This window comes from Triturus cristatus, chromosome 5_1 (assembly GCF_964204655.1).
Source record: "Triturus cristatus chromosome 5_1, aTriCri1.1, whole genome shotgun sequence".
In the NCBI taxonomy this organism is placed as follows: Eukaryota; Metazoa; Chordata; class Amphibia; order Caudata; family Salamandridae; genus Triturus; species Triturus cristatus.
Genome location: NC_140587.1, coordinates 550590216 through 550610940, shown reverse-complemented (window position 1 = coordinate 550610940; position 20725 = coordinate 550590216). Strand labels below are relative to the sequence as shown.

The window sequence follows — 20725 nt, the reverse complement described above, 5'->3', positions numbered from 1 at the left end:
AGAGCAGATGTAGAGTAAAGAGAATAAAGATGGAAAGAGCACGAGAAGGGGGTGCGGAGTGGTAGCTATGGTAGCAAAGATTGGAAGAAGAGGAAGGTGACTCTGCATTGGAAAGTTAGTGATTATGTGGAATTTGTATTGCCTCCCTTCAATTATGAAACCTATAGCAATAAAAACAGGGTAATATCTTATTTATATTTCTCTCCTGTCTTTTTGAACATATGTTAGTTATAATTACATTCATAAACCATGTCGAAATTGGACACTCCTTTATGTGGCGGATACTTCTGTAAAATATTCTCAGACACCACACTGGAACTGCAGATTTTTTTCAGTAATACTCCTTCTTGTGCTCCAGTAGGTGGCACCATATGCCTCTGTGGTGATTTCATACCACCGCAGAAGTGATGCAGTGGAGCCACATATTAGCTCCACTCCTGAATGCTGATGTCCGTTCCTCTTTCCGCACCTTTCAACATGGATCTGACCTCTACTTCTACCTTGGTCGGTTTTCTGATGACTCCAAACATTACCACAGACAGTGTGCCAGGGAAGATGTCACACTTGTAACTGGGGTGCTCGATTTGACAAGCTCGGTGTGCATCAAGTCCCTTTCCAGCTTGAAGTCTTCTGTTGAGTCAGCGTCCAAAATGTGTCATAAGGAAAGAAAGCAAAGCTGGACTTGTCTTCATCCAGCCACTCGAAATCTGTTGAGAAATCACAAGAGGGCTACTCAAAGTGATCAGCATCTTCTGACTCCGAGCCTGTTCTGAGTTTTGTCCTGGTACACCCTATATTTCCCCTTGCCATTGTCGACCCCGCAACTAACTGCAGCCTTCAAGAAAGCAGTGCTGGAAATTTTCTAGATGCTACTGACTTACTCTGGCATGCATTAAGGACCACTGAGCTGCAGGGCCCCCATTTGAACATCGACAGGTAGGACTCTTCGGCGCAGACTGCCATCTCTGGACCCGTACAGATGCCTTTCCAGACTTACACTCCAGCCGCATTGTCCACTTTAGTTCCTGGCATGCTGATGCTGGTGCTGCTGCTGCTGGTACTGGATCAATCGCAGTGTCTGTTTCTCACCCCAAGCTTATGTTGAGCGCCCAGGCCTATCTCGCGATATGAAAAAGCTAAGGAGCACTTGGTGGTTGTGCAGCCAGACCTTTAGCCTCAATGCTAATACTATCAGAGGATCAAGACCTTCTTCTCCGAGTAATGTGGACCAGGGCATTCCTAGTGTTCCTTTCAACCATGATGATAAGGAGGGTGACAGTCTGCTCCCCCTCATGACATTGATGAAGAGCTGGACTTAGACTTGCAAAATACCATTGGGATAGATACCTCACCAGAGGCAGAGCTAGACTCACCACCTCGCCCACCAATTGAAGAAAGTGCCTCTGTTGCTGTAGTAGTGTGAAGAGCAACAGACATGCTGGACTTGCTGTTGCATATTTTGGAAACCATAGCCATGTTGGACTGAAATTCATCAACTAAGTCCAACTTCATCGGAGGGACTGTTACCATTAGGGACTCTCTCCCCACTCCTGCCACTTGGATAAGTTATGCTCAGCCCCTCTGGTCAGTCAGCTTGTTGTCAGAAGGTACAAGACCGCCCCTGGCATCCCTAATTTTATTAATTAGACACACAACAGCTGAAAATCTCTTAGTGCAAGCATCTACACATAAAGTCAATGCAAATGCTTTTCCTTTGAACCCCCCTGGATAGGCAGTTGAAACATATTGATCTGATGGCAAGATCATGCTTTGCTCAGTTAACCTGGTTTTACACTCTTTGAATGGTGGCATTCCGTATGGGCTGGTACACCTATCCCTTATGGGACATGGCCAGCGAGACTTTGCTGTCCATTCCATAGGATCTCATGATGCAAGTTGCCCAAACAATACAGGATGGGCACAATGCAGCAAAGTATGTGTTGCATACAGGACACCACAGACCACAATAGCCGTGTCATTGGCACCTATGTAGTGCATCAAAGGCACTCCCAGACACGAATAACCAGCTTTCCAGGGGATGTTCAATCATCCCTTTTGGACATACCCTTCAGTGGATCTAAACTGTTCAAAGAGAAGTCTGACAATGCACAATTCAAAACTATTTGCACCACTGCTCGATACCTAGAGTTATTGTCCCCAGCCAAACATTTCCACGCTAGTCTCGAAAGCTTAGTGGCTACTCCAGAGGCCTGTCTTTCCGGCAGCTTTAACCTTCAAACAGCAAACTCAGCGATTTTGGGACATGGGGTTTGGTGGCAGTCAAGGCAATTCACTCTAGCAAACACAGAAGTTTTCTAACTCCTAATCTTCTGTGGCAGGGGCTCCCAGGATCGTGTGATTTGCCCTTTCAGGCCCACCATCAAACACTGGGGGGGGCAGATTTCAGTATTTCCTCCCAGCTGGAAATCCATCACCTCAGACTAAACCGTTCTGCAAGTTGTTCCCACCGCTTCTTCCCCACACCTGAGTGTTTTTCCTGTCAACCACTCCTCTTGACACTGACACAGGTCCTCTCTGCTGTTGATCCAGGGGAACAGTATCCCTGGACTTGTAGGACGCATATTTTCATATACCAGTCATCCTGTCCTACCTGTCGATCTCCTTGGGGTTTTTCAGCAAAGAGTCAAAGTCTCACTTGAGCCCTATGTTCAGGACTCCCTTCATAGAGGCTGTACCAGACACGGGAGCATTCAAGGCCTTTCCACTGCAGAAATGAGTCTAGAATATTCAGGATATGATCCCCTTCTTTCAGGCTCTGTTCTTGATTTCAAGGATGGCCCTTGGGATTCTTGGGCTCCCGGCCTTGTGCATCCTTCTCTTCCTGCACAAATGATGGCACATGCAGGCCCTGCAAAGGACCTTAGGGTTTCAGTGGGCCCAGCACAGGGTTGCCTCTCCAACTTTGTGCACATTTTGCAGTAGACGGCTTGAGAGCTGATGTGGTGGCAGACGAGTGCCAACCTGCCAATTGGTATGCTTCTCTCCCTTTCCCCACGTGAATGTCAGTTATATCAGGTGTATCGTAACTGGGTTGTAGAGGCCTTCTCAAGGGAGTGGTGATCCGAAGCTTCTGATATCCAGTCAAGAGCCATCTCCATATCAACCTTTTGGAGCTTCAAAAAATCCGACAATGAAAGTAAGGCTAGTATAGGTCCTAACGGACAAAACAACTGCCATATACTACAACAAGCATGGCAGTGTAGTGTCCTGTATCCTTATGCACTACAAGTTAATACTCAAGGCTTGACCTGGTCACCTGATGCGGCATCAACGAACCCCACCTTCCACATCTTCCATCCTAGGCATCTAGATACAGGGCAACAAGTTCAGAGTGTCTTCCTGCTGTCTCTTCCCTGTTCAGGCCTCTAAAGGGACTAGGGCCAGAAATTCTGGCTCTGTAACCTCAGACCACGATATAAGTTTTTCCCACAACAGGGATAGCTTCTCCTGCGCTTTACAGCACTACCACTCCTAGGTACTGTCCACCACAGAGTTCCTGGATGGAGATCATTTCTTCTAGGACTAGAGGAGTACATCCCTGGGTGCGGCCCACTACGTTCTCACAGGGTAGCGGTAGTTGCACCTGGTGTTTTAAGAATCTTTACTTCTGATCACAAGATACCTTTTAAGAGTTGCTGGGTAGATAGCCACTTCCAGGTGCAGCGCACCTCCAGTTCAATTTCAAGAAGACTGTCAATCCTGGTACATCACCTCAACTCTCAAGTGCCAGCTTCTTGAGCAACTTGCCTCCAGTCCCACAGGCTAAGAATACTCGTCTGTGAATCTCCTAACCAGAATCTCACTAGAACCTGACGGCCACACATGGACACCTCAGGCCACTGTTCCAAACAAAATTATTATATAGCTAATTTATCTACATAACGCAAGTTGGTTCCTTTTTTTTTTTTTCGCCTTCCAATTCTGATCCAAAGATCTGCACCCTTTTCGTCTGTCTTCGGACGACTTCCAAACTAAATCTTGTGTGGAAGGGAACTATGTTCCCTTCTGAAATTACTCAACTCCATCTTGACAAACTGTATTCGGAGAGAAGGCGCAAGGGGGTTACGATGTCAGTCGGTCTGATCCTAGGACCCCGCTCACAAAGTCAATTTGCCAAGTGATTCTGGTTCTCCCTGAATTTCGTGGGCAATTGGCGATGCTGCGGCAGATTGTAGCCTTTAAGGAAGCCATGCTACAGATTTTTGGCACACTTCTGGCTCCCTCAGGGGCACCTTTGGTCCCCAAGGCAATGCAGGGGCCTTGAGTCGGGTTTCCCCCATAAGATTCTTTGTACTGGGGTCGGTCATGGGCCCGAGATCAGTACCAAGGTCCACTACAGTTCCAAGATCAATGCTCTGGCTTTCCTGGTCAACCTGCATCAGAAGAGAATCTTGTTCTGATTCCTATATCTGACACAGAAGAGACTTCAGCCCAATCTTCCCCCATGTCTCACTACAAAATTACAAAAGCTCTACTGGTAGTCATTCAACCTGACTCTGAACCTTTGCCTCTACCAGGCAGATGTACCAGCAGAGTCACATTATCTTTTTGGCTCCGAACAGTGTGCCCCCCCATATGTGGACAATGGCAGGGAGGAGGAGCGTATTCTCCCCCCTCACTATACAAATGACAGCTTTTACATGGACTTACAAGAAGCTAGTGGGGTTTGGAACCTCCAGTGAAATGGAGTGTGACTCGCCACATGCCCCACCAGTGGAAGAGAGTGCGGCATTTGCCATAGTGGTCCAGTGGGAGGTTAGGTCCAGGATTTGCGGCTAGCTTTAGTTGAGACCAGAATAAAAGCCCTACTTACATTTTGCAGACTGGGAGACCCACTTCTCATCCCTTGCTCCCCTTTAAAGAAGCTCTCACTGATTCCTTGATGAGCACTTAGTCATAGCCATTGTTTGCCCACTGGGGTACGCATCACAGGCTGTCTCCTTTTGAGCCTCATTTTCTCGTTAAATATCCTACTTGAAAGAACCTGTTGGTTCAGGCTTCAGTCTGCAAGTTGAACCTCAGTTCATTCCCCACGACTCCGAGTAGGGAATTCAAGAGGATTGAGGCTCTTGGAATATATGTTTTCCTCTGCTAGCCTAGGATTGAGATTAGTGAAGGACAAATTCAAAATGCTCCTGCCGTAAGGAGTTTCTCCCTACCTTATGGTCAGGCTTTGGCCCTGTTATGGCGACTGCCTTCCTCCTCCTGTGCTGCGTGTCTTCTATCCTGGCATTTTCTGTTAGTGCCAACTCTTCCAACTGCGAAGACGTGATGGAGTCCTCTCTAGCAGCCATATTGAAGTTTGGCATCTCCTAGATGTGGTAAAGCAGGGGAGGAAAATGCAGAACTTTTACCACTACATGATAATTCAGACGGCCCTGTAAATAAGACAATTTTAGGTTATTATTTATGGGAAATATTATATGTATATGAATCAGTAGTGGTAGACTGCACAGTGTGTACTCATTATTCTTTTCTGCTCGTACTTCAGAGCCATGAAGGCGTGCAGGCTTGGACAGCGCTCCGCCAATTGCGCTTTAAGAAAGTATATACCAACAAAAAGGAACCGCGTCTGGTCCCAATTCAAGCTGCACAGCCACGTCCATAAATGAATTAATCAAACTCACATTTTATCCTTCTTGTTTATCTGTATTTTACTTCATTTCTTTAGCACCTTTATTCCACAATTCTTTAATTGGGACCAGACGCGGTTCCTTTTTGTTGGTATATTCTTTCTTAAAGCGCAATTGCCGAAGCGGTGTCCAAGCCTGCACACCTTCATGGCTCTGAAGTACGAGCAGAAAAGAATAATGAGCACACGGTGTGCAGTCTGCCACTACCGATTCATATTCATTGATTTTCCGTCCACTGGTGTGAATGCACCCGCGAACAAACGATGAGTCGCGTATAGTAAAAACGAGAATGGGAGAACTGATGATGAGAACAATGATTAACAGCACAGGAGAAGCGTTTCCGGGCAAGAGTAACAACCATCAGCATGGCAACATAACCAGATTCAAATTCATTGTCATTTTGAAATTCCACTTGTGAACCTGGACTTTTGGAATAACTGACACAGTAATAGAGAACATGTCAAGTTCTGATCATTTGTTTTAAATATGCACTGCATGTCTTTCGTTATTTGGTACTGGTGATGTTTGATTATTTCATTGGTTGTCGGGGGGGGGGGGCGAGGGGGACAAATAATAATGCACACTGGGAAATGTAGTACCAATGGAGAGTCAGTGGGAAAGAGGACTTGTGTGGAGAAACACGAAGTCCGTTGTTTGTTGTTCATAAACACACGTGGTAGATCACCTGTGGGAAGTTTGGATGGGTGATAAACAACCGAGCCGATTTAAATCAGTTGATGCAGTTACTATCGAGAACGGAATTGTTTGCCTCGGCACTCTATGGATGGGTTAACGCAATGATTTGGAATTTAATAACCTTTTTAGGTCTCGCCTGAGCCAGCGCATGCGCTGCTCTGGCGAGACATTTAGTAAGTGGGTTTTCAAAGTGCTACCCAGGCTTTTGCTGGCCTCAAGCTTGCGGTTACGCGCACAATTGCGCGCAGAGCCGCCATCTGCCTTTCCTTTGTTGTCATGGGTAATTAAGCGCCGCGCGCGCACCACTCTCGTGCTTTTTAAAAAATGTTCTTTTAGCGCGCGCACACAACTCCCGGGCTTTGCTCCTCCCTATCCGGCCTTCTATGCTTTTTTTTTTTTCTTCACGGCCGCGTTACTTTCACGGCCGCGCGGCCATGGGCGTGTCTGTAGCAAACCTCCCTTTTGCCTTCAACCGGGCCTCAAAATAAATCACACTTCGCATTGGGGCCATGCGCAAATGCACCAAACCCCTACACTTCTGTCTCTCTCCTCCCTCCCATCAAGAAACAACGGTGGCAACGCAGCAGCCTGTCTGACCCAAGGTTATCACCGCCTCGAGTGCAGTTAGGTGAAAGTACTCCCAGTCCCCAGAGTCTGCCTCGGCCGCGTCTTTTTCACGGCCGCGTGGCCATGGGCGTGTCTGTAGCAAACCTCCCTTGTTTATTTTGAGAGGGGGAGTAAACCTGTATATGGAAAAGAGGATTCAACATTTTTTTCTGTGTTATTTTACACGGAAAGGGCTAGCCGGCGTCCAGCCTATTCAGACTGCAGCAGTGATGAATGAACTGAAATTGGTTTCTATGTTTGGAATGCTGGCAACATATTTAATTAAACTGATTTAAAAATAAACTGTACGTAGCAGAGTTGGATGGCCCTGCTGGGTGTTTGAAGAATAGCAAGCATGACTCTGTTTTTCGTTTGTGGTTTTGTCACGTTTCTATGGTGTGCGAGCTGGGACTTGCCCTGACCTGTAGCTCGCTGTCTCTCATGTTTGGGCATGCAGGCAGCAGCGTGACTCACGCGCGTCGCCTGCCAATACACTGTTAGAAAGGATGCGCGCGAGGGGGCAGGGCTGCGCTGGCCCTATTTATAAACGCTGCTATCACTTACTTCCCTGCAGATGACAACAGGTTCTCTTTAGAAAAGAAAGCTTGAGACGCTTACAAGAAATATTGGCACCCTCTCCGAGTGCGAAAGCGAAACAAACCGGCCTATACGCCCAACTGTCACCATGTTTTTCATTTTAATGCATCCTTTTTTGGTCTCGCCTGACCCAGCGCATGCGCTGGTCTGGCGAGACTTAATGAGAGGGCTCCAAAAAGTGCTACCAGGCCAGCCTAGAGCTACAGTGCATGTGCGCGGCGCGCTTTACCGCGATTACTTTCACTTTCGCGGCCGCACGGCCGCTTTGATGTTTGATCGCGATCACTTTCACGGCCGCACGGCCGGTTTGCATAGCCAATAGGTCTTGCTTTTGGGACCTTATAAGTATTTAGTTATGCAACTGTTGCATGGCTAAACACTTATAAGGTCCCAAAGGCGAGACCTATTGGCTATGCCAATGCTTGTTTTTCTCTGTTGCTCGCAAAAATCTATTCTCCTCAATGCGTTCCAACGTGTCTCTCTTTGTCACCTAACGCTCTAGGCGTAGTAGGTCTCATGCGATGCGCGCTTTTACTTCCATTCTTAGCGCGGGGTGCATTTAAGGTGTGTCTTAACTGCGCAGTCGTCCCTGACCTATTGTTTCCAGTTCCTTAAAATATAAAAATAGTGGGCCGAGCTTTACCGGATCCTTCTTAGCTCTTTCTCTCACTTGATGCTATTGGCTGTTTAATGTACCACCTCCTGTTGGATGCTTGCATTGCAATGTATAAAGGACTATTTTACATCTCAAAAGCGTGCCAATTCATCACACGTTAAATTCGTTATTCTGAGTCTCATAGTTGCTTTTTGTTAAACTTTCTATTACTGTAAAAAGTTTTTTTTTTTAAATATTTGTCAGGACTCTCGAAATTCAAGCCTGACTTATTAGATTTGCCAGTGCTTGTTCTTGGAAAAACGTGCAATAAAAACATGGTGACATTAGGGCGTATAGACCAGTTTTGTTTTGGAACGCATTGAGGAGAATTGGGGCTGGTGGCTCCACTCCTTCACATGTTGATGTTCAGGTGTGTATTTGCCTAGAAGGAAAGCAACCAGTCACATCTCAGGCTTTACAGGCCGGTGAATTTGAAAGGCGGAAGTGTTGCGGCAGAGTCACTCTAATGTAAGGGCTCATGGAGAGGCTGACAATACTAGATGCAGTACACACAGGCAAGGTGAGTGAAATAAGGGAAGAGGAAGATGTTCACCCCTGCCCACTCCCCCCACCCGTCCCCACTCCCCCCCCCGTCCCCACTCCCCCCCCGTCCCCACTCCCCCCTCTCCCTCTCTCTCTATCCCTCTCTCTCTATCCCTCTCTCTATCCATCTCTCTACCCACCTCTCTACACACCTCGCTCTACCCACCTCTCTACACACCTCGCTCTCTCTCTCTCTCTCTCTCTCTCTCTCTCTCTCTCTCTCTCTCTCTCTCTCTCTCTCTCTCTCTCTCTCTCTCTCTCTCTCTCTCTCTCTCTGTCTCTCTCTCTCTGTCTCTCTCTCTCTCTCTGTCTCTCTCTCTCTGTCTCTCTCTCTCTCTCTCTCTCTCTCTCTCTCTCTCCACACCTCTCTCTCTCTCTCTCTCTCTCTCTCTCTCTCTCTCTCTCTCTCTCTCTCCACATCTCTCTCTCTCTCTCCACATCTCTCTCTCTCTCTCTCTCTCTCTCTCTCTCTCTCTCTCTCTCTCTCTCTCTCCACACCTCTCTCTCTCTCTCTCTCTCTCTCTCTCTCTCTCTCTCTCTCTGCACACCTCTCTCTCTCTCTCTCTGCACACCTCTCTCTCTCTCTCTCTCTCTGCACACCTCTCTCTCTCTCTCTCTCTCTGCACACCTCTCTCTCTCTCTACCTCTAAGTGGCAGCCGGAGCCTGATAGCACTGCTTGTCTTTTAAAAAACAAGCAAGCATTGGCATAGCCAATAGGTCTTGCCTTTGGGGCCTTATAAGTGTTTAACCATGCAACAGTTAATGTTGTTGCACCAAGGATATTGTGATGCATAACTTTATACTTATAAGGTCCCAAAAGCGAGACCTATTGGCTATGCCAATGCTTGTTGTTAAATGCTTGAAAGTAGCGCAATCTGGGTACACGACATGAACACAGCTAAACCATGTCACGGTAAGCACATTCCTTGATCATTGCTTTGAAGGGGGATACAAAAAGGGACTTGCATGGTTAATATGGGGTCAAAAGGTGCCATTCACGAATTGGAGGTTAGCATTTAGTTTTAGAGATACGCGGTGGTTCAGAGGGACCAAATATTATATGTGATTTTGCTTCTTTTTTTTTTTTTTTTTTTTTTATACTTCTTCACAATCCCAGATAGCCAAATCCTTCCCTTTAGAGTGCTATCCTGTTCTCTTCTATATAAGGGCTCCATTTTTTTCTAGCTCCCATTTTTTCCTAGTCCAGTTGTGTTGCAATTGTTTCTGCTCCATTGCTCGCTCACTGGACCTCGTGGCGCAGGTATGACTGGATAGCCATGATTTCTTACTCATTAGAGCCAACCTTAATTTCCTTATTGTTTGGGTGGGGTCATATCCTTAGGTTGCACTTTATCACCATTTCAGACCCATATACATGAATATTTCAATTCCCGGCAGCATTTGGCTCATTTTGATCCCACTTTCTTCCCATGATTATTGCTTTCACTTCTTCTGGGGACTTCCACAGTACCATAATTAATGACTCAAACTACCCCATTATAATTCCAGACCCAGGTGTACTTCCTGTTCGCATATTTATCCTACATTTCAGGTGTTCCCTATCGATCATCTCTTAAGGGTCTATCCTGATCCTCACCCTGTGAGTGTCTTTACAGTTTTTGTCTGAACCTCACACTTCATTTGTATCATTATTCTATTTGAATTATGTTTGTTTTATGTGTTAGTCTTGTTTAGTCTATTTCCTCCTTTTCTCTGACTCAATTAGAATGATAGTCCTGATGGTCCCTATATTCATCGAGGGGATCGAAACCTCAGCCCCTATCAGGAACCCTTTTGCAACTGTTTATATAGGAAATGGACCGTGTTGTTTTTGTCTTTTGATACATGTTCTTGATCACTATTTGTCACACATGTGTAATGTTTATAAGAGCACCGAGCATGTTTCTCAGTAACCGCTCACCAGGACGTCACTGATGATTTTAGCAAAAATATTTATTTAAATTTAACTAATAGAAGTAACCATTTGGTTTATTGAAACTGACTTTGATATTATCAGTCCATGGAGCGCTATATATTTTGGCAGAAATTATTTTCTTGAGCATTGCTAGACATTGTGTTCCAACCTGGAGTCTGGCACTGCCTCTGAGGGTAAGCGGCCCTTTCTTCGAACCAACAAGTCACTACAAGTGTTGCCCAGAAGACCAACACTTGACACCTGCTGCCCCAGATCTTGTCTACCGTGAACTCTGGGGACTGCAAAGTGTCCTTCGACTGTAGTATGGTTATTTTCATGTGCTGGTCCTGCAGTCCCACAGACATTACCTGCAGTTCAAGGCTTTGTTTGTCGTGATCCCCTTAGGCCTCACCAGTGCCCTACGAGTGTTCATGAAAGTGATGGTGGCGGTCACTGCCCACCTTAGAGATCGAAGATACTAGTTTCCCCCTTCCTCAATGACTAGCTGTTGAAGGCAGGCTCACCAGTCAGTTGTAGACAACCTCTAGACGATGGCGAGCCTACTGCCATCGTTGATATTCACAAGCAGCGAACCAAAGTCCTTCCTGACTCCTTCACCGAGGCTGCCATACTTTGAAGGTATCCTGGATACAGTGCAGTTAAAGGCTTTTCCTATGCCACAACGAGTCCAGGACATTCAAGCTATATTTCAGTCTTGGACTCCTGTCTCAGTGAGAGCAGCTTTGATGTTTCTTTGCCACTTAGCCTCCTATATACTCCTTGTCTACTCCAGGTTGCACATGTTACCTCTACTACAAAATCTGAAGTTCCAGTGGGCACAGCATCAAAGAAATCAAACCAACATCATCTGGATTTCAGAGGAAACTTCTATCTGCAGTGGTGGCTGTATGAACGCAATTACCCAACTGCAGGCCCCTTTCGCTTCCCCGTGCAGAGCAGACGGTGGTGATGGAAGTGTCACTACTGGTTTGGGGAGGTTATCTAGGGGAGCTGGAGATTAGTCTCGGCCCAGCCAAGTACCATGCATCAGACTTTAGACTAACGCATTTAAGTGTGGTGGTCCGCATCACCGCACTGAAATGCGAAGTCTCTCATTGTAAGCGTCGATGCCTGTCTAGTGCTGTGCCCTAAGCGCTGCTGGCTGTTATTATTAGAACATTAGTGGCACAGGCAGGCAGCGCACGGTGCGCGCTGCTTGGCAGACTTCTTGAGCTGTCCCGTCAACTATAAATTTATGACGCTCAGAAAAGGCTGCACAGCAGTGAATGGTCATTTATGTTGTGGATGTTTTCATTGTGCAGGATAAACTTTATCTTCTGCGGGGATCTTCATTTCCCCCAAGGGGACAGTATTTCCTAGCAACGAAAGTGTTTTTTTCAATCATTTACTTATTTAGTTGGTTCTTGTCTTGACAAGTTGCCAGTGGAACACATTGCATAGTACGCCACACGATAACGAAAAGGCATTTGCATGAAAACTGATTTCCATATTGTATTTACACCTTATCCTTGTAAAATAGTGTTGTATTATAACTCCCGTAATGCTGAATAAATAAGGTCTTAGTCTGGAATGTGTTCTGGCGCCTTACAGCAGTTTATTGTGTGACATTAATTCATTTGTTTGGAAAGTTAAGCCATTTAAAAGATGGCTAAAAATGAATTTTCAGTTTCTAATGTGTTATAGTAGAAATTAACCAATGACACGCATGCCAAGAATCAAATTTACAAAGATAAGTACTATGTTGTGTTGCATTTTATGTCATTAATACAATGAGTGATCGTAGAGTATTAAATCTATATAAAGGCTTACGATGGATGAACAGGAAGTGATCCAGGAGTATTTAGGTTAATCAGGAAAGCAGCAGAAGGTGGATTGAGATGGTGACTGGAAGGCATCCAGTATAGCAATACAGGTTGGAAGTTGTTTTTATTATGTTTGTGAAATTTGCATTTGATCACTTCTGTCGATGTGTATGATCCAGCACAAACCAAATAATTTGGACAGGAACAAACATTCAAATACTTCATTTATTGTGGCACATACACATACACCCAATGTCCCTGTTGTACTGGTGTCAAGTTTGCGATTTCCTTACCAGATCATATATCCTTAATTCAATAGTTAAGAATTTCCACTAAATTCACATATAATCACCAAGGATCAATTCTTCATCTACTTGATCGATGGATCAATTAGTTGAATAATGGAACGTAAATAGTCATTTCAAATTATTGACAGACGCAAATAACCACAGACTTTTTGTAAGTTGTTCAATTTTATGTAACTCAATGCATTAATTCAGGAAAAACACCTCATGAGAGAGAATACAATCTAATAATCATCTAGCAAATAGTCAATCTCAACAAATACATTTGTCCCATAGAGGGGATAGATGAAGAGATACCAGACAATAGGCATCAAATCAAATTCTAATTTCAGAAAAAATAGATGAAGAAACAAAGCACAAAATAAATTCTCGAGTTATCAAAGATACCAACCCAAGGACATAAGAACGAGGAAAACCACCACCCTGACCTAGGTAGCGGCAGAGGACCCCCGAACAGAGTGTCGGGGATCAAAGGATCAGGATAGGACTGGATCCACTAGGCCTATCAGCAACGCACCCTCACTCCCTCAGTCTCCCTCAAAGGTCTTGCAGCCGCCGCCTCCACCCCTAAATCACCTATTCTTTATATCCTTTTTGTACATGTCCATCCCACTAAAGTTGCTAATGTCACCTATTCTAGCTACTGGATTGGTTTAAAACAAGGGGCGGATGGTCATCCTACATTAGATCATGCTTTCTTTGACTACCCCATTGTTTGTCTTCTTTCCCACCTAGTTTGTATACATCCCTACTCTCTCATGAGGGAAAAATACCATGTTAAGGACAAAGTTTATACAATTTATAATTTTGCAGACTTTCACACAGAAGCACAGAAGTTGGCCGCTCGTCAAGTGTTGTGTCCTTCACCGCGTCACACTCTTTCAGCTGGCTCAGAAAATTTATCCACAGTATCACATGGTTTGTGCGTGCTGCAAGTTTCACTCATCACAGTTTGGTCAATTTTAAGAACATAGCGACTTGTTCATTTACTAAAAGAACTGAAAGCAGACATTTAATAATACTATGATGATGAAACGTTCACGGTTAAACACCCTCCTCTACTCCGATCCAAGTTAGCAGTTATTCTAGCATAGCATAAGTAAAAAGCAGTATTAATTAGCATTTCTTAAGCATCACACGACATGCCTTTTAATACACTATGCGCACAATTTGCAGTGCAACCAATTCACAACACATTCTACTCACCATATTATTACATCTTCGGTTATTTACGTTTTGTTAAGATTAATTTCGTGCATTTTGTGAAGCGTTTTACCCGCATGTAATGTATTGGTGCACATTAGTATTCTGTCTACTTAACATTAGTACGTATTATGGGGATACTCAAATGAGCGTTTTTTTTTTGTTTAATCCCGCTCCATCACGTACATATATAAAACGGTTATAAAAAACACAAATAAAGAAGAAAGATACATCAGAAGTAAATCACATCACTTACTAATATGCTTATCCTTTGTTTCCAGACTTCAGTAGAACTCTTCGTTGCTTGATTTTACTCCAGAGAAAGTGTCATTCATAGTTGTTGAAATGTCACTCATGATTAAACTAAAGTTATGAAAATGTCACTCATGGCAATCTGAAACCTTGGCAGCTATGTAAAGTACTCTTGTCTTCGAGAAAAATCTAGCTTCTTATCAATCTGTTAGGGTTGCAGACTATTAGCTAAGTTCTGAAAACCTTCGTGCCATCCATAGAGGGGAGGGTGCGCAGGTTCCCATGGACAAAACCATTGCCACATAGTACTGCAATAAGCAGGGCAGAGTGGGGTCCTCGGTTCTGTGCCAGGAGGCTCTGCACCTTTGCAGATGGATGGAACATCTGGGCATTTACCTAATCGCGAACCAGGATCATTCAATGCCAGAGTGGATGAGCTAAGGAGGCAGCGTCTGACGGCCCACAAATGGTATCTACATCCAGCAGTGGTGCAGGTCATCTTCCAGCAATTCGGCGAACCCTGGCTAGATCTTTTTGCCACTGTCAATAAGATGCAGTTTTAAAGGTTTTGTACATCAGAGTTGCTTAAAGAACTCCCTCTAGGAGATGCATTCTGGTTGGAATGGAGCACAGGACTCCTGTACATCTTCCCTCCTCCTCTCCTCTTTTCCAGACTCCCAGTGCCCACTGATTGGGCCAATAGAGTGTTGTCCTAGCATGACCATCAGTTATCTGATCAGGATACCACTTTGTGAGGGTCTTCTTTCGCAGCAGCAGGCAAGAGTCCTTCACCTGAACTTGTGCGATCTACACTTCCATGCATGGAGATCGATTATCAGCAGTTGACTATTTTGTGATCTGCCATCTGAAGTGGTGGATGGGATCCCCACAACCAGGCATCATTCACCTTTGTGTCCATTTATACCAGGTGCTGGGAGACATTTATGGCCCCATGTATTATCTGAAAGATTGACCTTTTACTAGCCAATCTGTTGGATGTTTGATATGCAAACCAGTCTGTTTCCCACAATGGTATGGAAGAAAGTGGTGTGAAGTGAGTCACTCACGTCTGCCCAGTAGTGAAAAGCAGTACAGGATAGCTAGATGCAATCAGGAATGGCAAATACCTCGGTGGCCTTTTGGTTTACGCCGGTATTTAAGCCACGCCCCTTGATTGCGTCTTCACTTGCCAAACATCCTGGTTGCTGAACGCTAGCCACTCCAGCCGCTTCTGGCTTGGCTCATTCCCTATGTGGAAGAACTCTGAGCTCCTGTCGTATCCGGACCCTGCTGGTGCCATAGGAGAAGCTCTTGGGAGATTAGCTAGCTGTCGCTTAATGTCAGCTGCCTTTGCCCACCTGTTGGGTTGGTGTGCCGGGTCCCGTCACCCAGCTGCGTTCTAGTCTTTCAGCTGCCGCTGGCGACCCGCTGCTATTGGACTCACGCAGCGCTACCGTGCTGCATCCTGGTAACCTATTTATGATTGGCACACTATACTAAAGCTGTCTGGATTGAAAGGTAAGTGATCCGTCCGTTTGTGTGTGCGTACCTATGCGGTATTGTATTGGTTAACTGTGACATTCTGTGTTAACGGATATAACTAATTTGTGATGAGTATTCTGGTTGCTGTACTTTTCTGGAATTACCAGAAAACCTGCATTTATTACTATTATTATGATGAGACGTACTGACAACCATCATGTGTAGAGCGGACTTATACATTTATGAAAGCGGGTTTATTGGGGCTATACATATGCAGAAAGGTGAGAAGCACCACTAACCAATTCATAGACCTAGCATTACTCATAGCTAGAAGACCCATTGCAATGAACTGTAAAGATGCACACCTCCCTGGACTACCTTATTGGTATGCGGTCACCCTAAAATTGGGTAATGCTGTGTCCCCCTTCCTTGACCTGTCTCCTCCCCTGTTGTTTCTTGGTTCGCACATAATGTCTGCAGTCGGATTATCCTACTGTTTAAGTATTGCTTAATTACTTAACTCTTATTTGGATAGTAGCCCTACGGATCTCACCAGCAAGTGCCGCTATGCTCATATATTAGTTGTGCAGTAATCTTGATTGTTTGTTGCTGTTATGACCTGCCAGTTGTAATAGTTTTACAAGTTTGTTGATTTATGTAAGGTTTTGAACCAATGCCATCATCCAGGGTATCAGGACTCTCTGGGAACCTGCAATGTGATGTAGATTGTCACCAACTACTGTAATTGATGTAATACTCTTCTGCATTGATCAAAATCAATAACATTGGTTAAACTATTATGATGAGACGTATCATCCCTTCGTTGGCCATATAAAGGAGTGATTTTCATTAACTCCTTTTGCGATCAACTCTGCATTTACAGTAAACCGCCTATCTAGTGCATGCGAGTGATTCTTAGAAGTTCATGATTGTGGGTTTATGGAAGGAGTATTTAGTTAAGAGCCCCTGTATCTCCTTTGTCACACTGCAGATAACACCGGTGAGACTGATTCATTTTATCTGTGGAAAAGCATGCTGAATCTAAGACGAGACTGTACGGGAGGCACTTCCTGTCCTCCGAATCTCCACAGGCTGACGTTTGTTTTATCCACTCCCCCATTCCCTTGTGTGCACTTGATATGGGGAACAGTCCCTATCGTACTTCTGATAGAGCGCCACGGGGAGTGGTTGGACTACTACAGGTCATCGCTCCTGCTGGCTTGAGTTGTAAGGTTAGTGTTGTAGATAGTACATATCTGTTGGTACTAACCGATATGATACCTTCACCTTTTTCCTGAAAAACTGGTGCTGAGTACTCAAGGGATCTTCTTGCCTGAAGCTGTTACTCCTTTGCACTTCATGCAATCCATCACCCTGCCAGTGTTCTTCACCTTGATCCCCATCTTCCACCCTTTGAAAGAGAGGTAGAGGCTCCATCAGTCTCTCGCCAGAAGGGTTTTTAGCTTTCATGTTGATTGTACCAAGGACCATTGTGTGGACAATGAGTTTATTTTGTGTTTTTTTGGGCAGAAAATGTGAAGGTTTTTCTGAAGGGGACCCCGTCGAGGTGTATTTACCTCTACATTAAGATTGGCTTTAGCTAAGAAGCAGCTGGTGGAATGTTTGAGAGCCCATCCACCAGGGATGAGAATACTACCACCGCGTTAGCACATGGAAGTCAATCATAGACGTCTACATCGCAGCCTGGCAGATAGCGGTGCATATGTGCACAAAGCACCAATTGTTTGACAGCCAGGTCTAGCAGAAATGACATTTCGCCCGCTCTGTACTGCAGGACGTTTTGGTCAGTGTTCACACCCCAGACCCTCCATCTTGGTAGATACTGTTTTTGTATCTATTCTAAGGGTGAGTAATCTGTAATTAGGGGTATTCTTCAGAGGTATAAGTTGCTTACTTCTAGTAAAGTTTTATCTTGTGGATACTCTAACTTCAGATTCCTCCCTGTTCTGTGGAAGGGTCTATTTTTTTATCCTCTAGCTGCACACTTGTACCAAAATTGTTTTGTGCTCTGCGTCCAAGGGTGCGTAAAGAGTAGATCAAGAAACTGGTGTTCGGGCACAGCAATGGGGCCTATATGCAGCTCCCCTCTGTCACCTAAGGGGCGGAATGAGGTCCATGCGGTGCCACACAACACCATCTAGTAGCATTCAAGAGGACTGTTACAGAAATGTGCGGATCCAATCTAGCGCCTGAGAAATATTCTAAAGGTGAGGAATTGTGTTAGAGCATTCACCAGAAAGAACTTTTAGCCAAAGATAAATAATTTGTTCTTTAGGTTTTTTGTGTGCAAGGCCATCTCACTCAGCTCGATGAACCAGATTTGTGATGGGGCTGGTGCTGTTTACCCTATTATATCCTTTTGTGATTTCAACTTTAATATTGTGCAGTGTGCACCTAGTAGATATGGAGCCTTTTCCTACTTAGTTAAAACATTGCCATTCTTTTCCCTGACTCTGTTAGTGTTAGCAATGCTTGTCCTTTCACCAAACTGTAAATAAGGCCTTAAATCTAAATGCAGACTGTTTTCTTAGTCAAGGTCTGTGAAATCTCATACTTCTAAGACAGAGGAAGACCCGTTTTTAGTCTTAACAGCTTGCCAGTTTATTGCCTCATATGTCACTTCAGTCTGTAAAGACCATTTTCTTCACCACCATATGCATTTTTCATGCCCTAATTTATTTAACGACTTCTCTCTTAAAGTCTTTTTCCCAATCATGAATCACACAGTCCCTCTTTATATTGCTACTTGTTTACAAAACCAGTATCTCAGCACCAGGCTAGATACTGCCGCTTTCTTAGGCTAACTTCCCATTCATCCTGACAGAATGAGGTAGCAGTCACCACTGCATCCTCTCACTAGATCAGCTTCCACCTCTCCATCTGGTACAATACCAGTTGTTCCCAACTTGCCTAAAATAAAGTAGTAGTCAACACTACATCCTCTATCTGCTTCTCCTCGACGGAGGTGGTTAGGCTCTGTCTATAAGGGAAAGTCCAGACCCTACCTCTGCTGTAATTCATCTATGTGTTCTGAAAGACTCAGGTGGTTAAGCTCCTTCTTTGTTTGAGGTTTTGTGAGCCAAGATTGGAATGAGGACATATTGGGGCTGGGACGATTCACCCTTTCTTAAAACCAGGCTCTGTCCCTTTCTGCTTGGTCCTGAGCCGGGATAGGGAAGGGAAAATGCCATTCTCGCCTCTTTTATGCCGAAGACTAGAAAGAGGTTATGAGTGTTAACTGAATTGCTTCTGATTCCTGTAGTGGAGAATCTAGTGGGGGCCTTAGAGTCATGAGTAAATTGCAATTGCGTGCATGGCTGTAGGGTTGTCTGTCTTTCAGGTAGCTTCTTCCTTTCCTTCTATCTTTCACCACTGTCCTGCCTGTGGGAGTCTGTAACTGTGAAGCTGTGTTCTCTTTGGTGTTTGGAGCTTGTGTAGGACTGGCATAAATCTAGAGGCGAAACCTAGTTTCCCTGCTAAGTGTACCATTTGAAGGTAGCATGAGGCTGCACAAGGCTTTAAAACATTAAACTGAGAATGTTAACAAGTTTAATGCCTATGAAGAAAAAAATGTAAGACCTTAGTTTTCTTATCCTTAGTGTGCTCTTGTTTTGTCAAAAGGAATATGATGGAAGAATCCAGTTTTGAAACTGAGATACTGAAGAACGAGGACCAGATAAGGTAAAATAGAGTATAATTGAACTTGTTTTGATGTAGATGGTCATAATTACTAAAAAAAAAAAGTTGATTACGATTATGGGGCTGCTGTTGATTTTTTTTATTTCTTTTCTTTGCTCAGAGATCACAAACGTCTGATTTCTACTGAAGTTAAAAAAGAGTCCAGTCCAGAGCAACAATGTTCTTTCAAGAATCTATCTGCCAAAAGTAAAAAACATGATTATAGAAGTAAGGATTATCTTTTAAAAAACATATTTTTGGGGTATCCATTTTTCACATGTAATGTTTTTGCAGGGTTGAATAATTATTTAAAAGTGTTTAGGGAATGGGGACTGTGGAAACTTGGAACAGGCAACATTAGATAATGCATCACCTCCAGAAAGCAATTGTGTTTGATAGCAAACCAATCTCTGCTTTCTGATTATTTGAAAGGTACAAAATGAAAAATGTGTAAAATTACTTGCTGATTACCTTTATCGCTCCAGAGCCGAAACTTCTCAGCTCTGGAGTGTGCCAGCATCCAGACACCAGTTGAAACTTCTGTTGGAACAAGCCTGAGGACAGAGCAGTATTGAAAATGAGCCTTGAAGGAATGAAGATTATCATTGGGTAATCTACGTATGAACCCTTTCGCATTCTGCACCACGCTGTTTGACGATGTACCCCAATAGTACCTGCTTTGACTTCAACTAGGGCTGCCTCTCAAATTTAAAGTACACCGCACCTGAAATGCAGTATCCTATGTTATTATCTAGCAGTCGCGAACATCATTTAATTTGTGTTACTCCATTGACCAAATGTTTCATCCAAAGTGTAGTTGCCTCTTTTCTCCCGCCTGCAGTCTATAAAGTTACAAGAACATCAGCTGAACTACTTAAGCTGCTACTTGACAGCTTTGCGAGATTGATATACCTTAGACCTCCATCCAGGATATGGGCATGTTACCTGCTGTCCTACCGTAGCCTTTTATGGGTAGGTTTTTTCCCACTTTTAATAAACTGTTGTAATCACTGTTTAGCAGCAGTAGTATACTGGTAGAAACATCCAGGAGCAATATCTTTTTTTCTAGCTAACATAATGTTAAGGAGGAAGACTATAAAACTCTTGTGCCATTGAGAAAAGCCCCGTGAGGATCATATACACACCAATGTTTTAAATACAGTAGTTGCTCTTGGGGAAAAACATTAATGGAATCGGATTCAAACAGTACTTTCTCCAATGGTTTGAAGAATGCAACCTCCGGCACCTATTAAGCCAATTTTAGTTATGAAGAAAGCCAGAACTGACAGTTTTA

The 20725-nt window shown here is 44.3% G+C and overlaps 1 protein-coding gene across 1 annotated transcript in view; it reads left to right on the top strand.

Moving 5' to 3' along the window:
- TERF1 (telomeric repeat binding factor 1) overlaps positions 1-20725 on the top strand; it is a 237169-nt gene that overhangs the window by 155750 nt on the left and 60694 nt on the right. Inside the window, exons 8-9 of the mRNA XM_085605429.1 lie at positions 19375-19434; positions 19553-19659. Coding sequence (XP_085461555.1) covers positions 19375-19434; positions 19553-19659 — 167 coding nt within the window. The remainder of the gene's footprint in view (positions 1-19374; positions 19435-19552; positions 19660-20725) is intronic.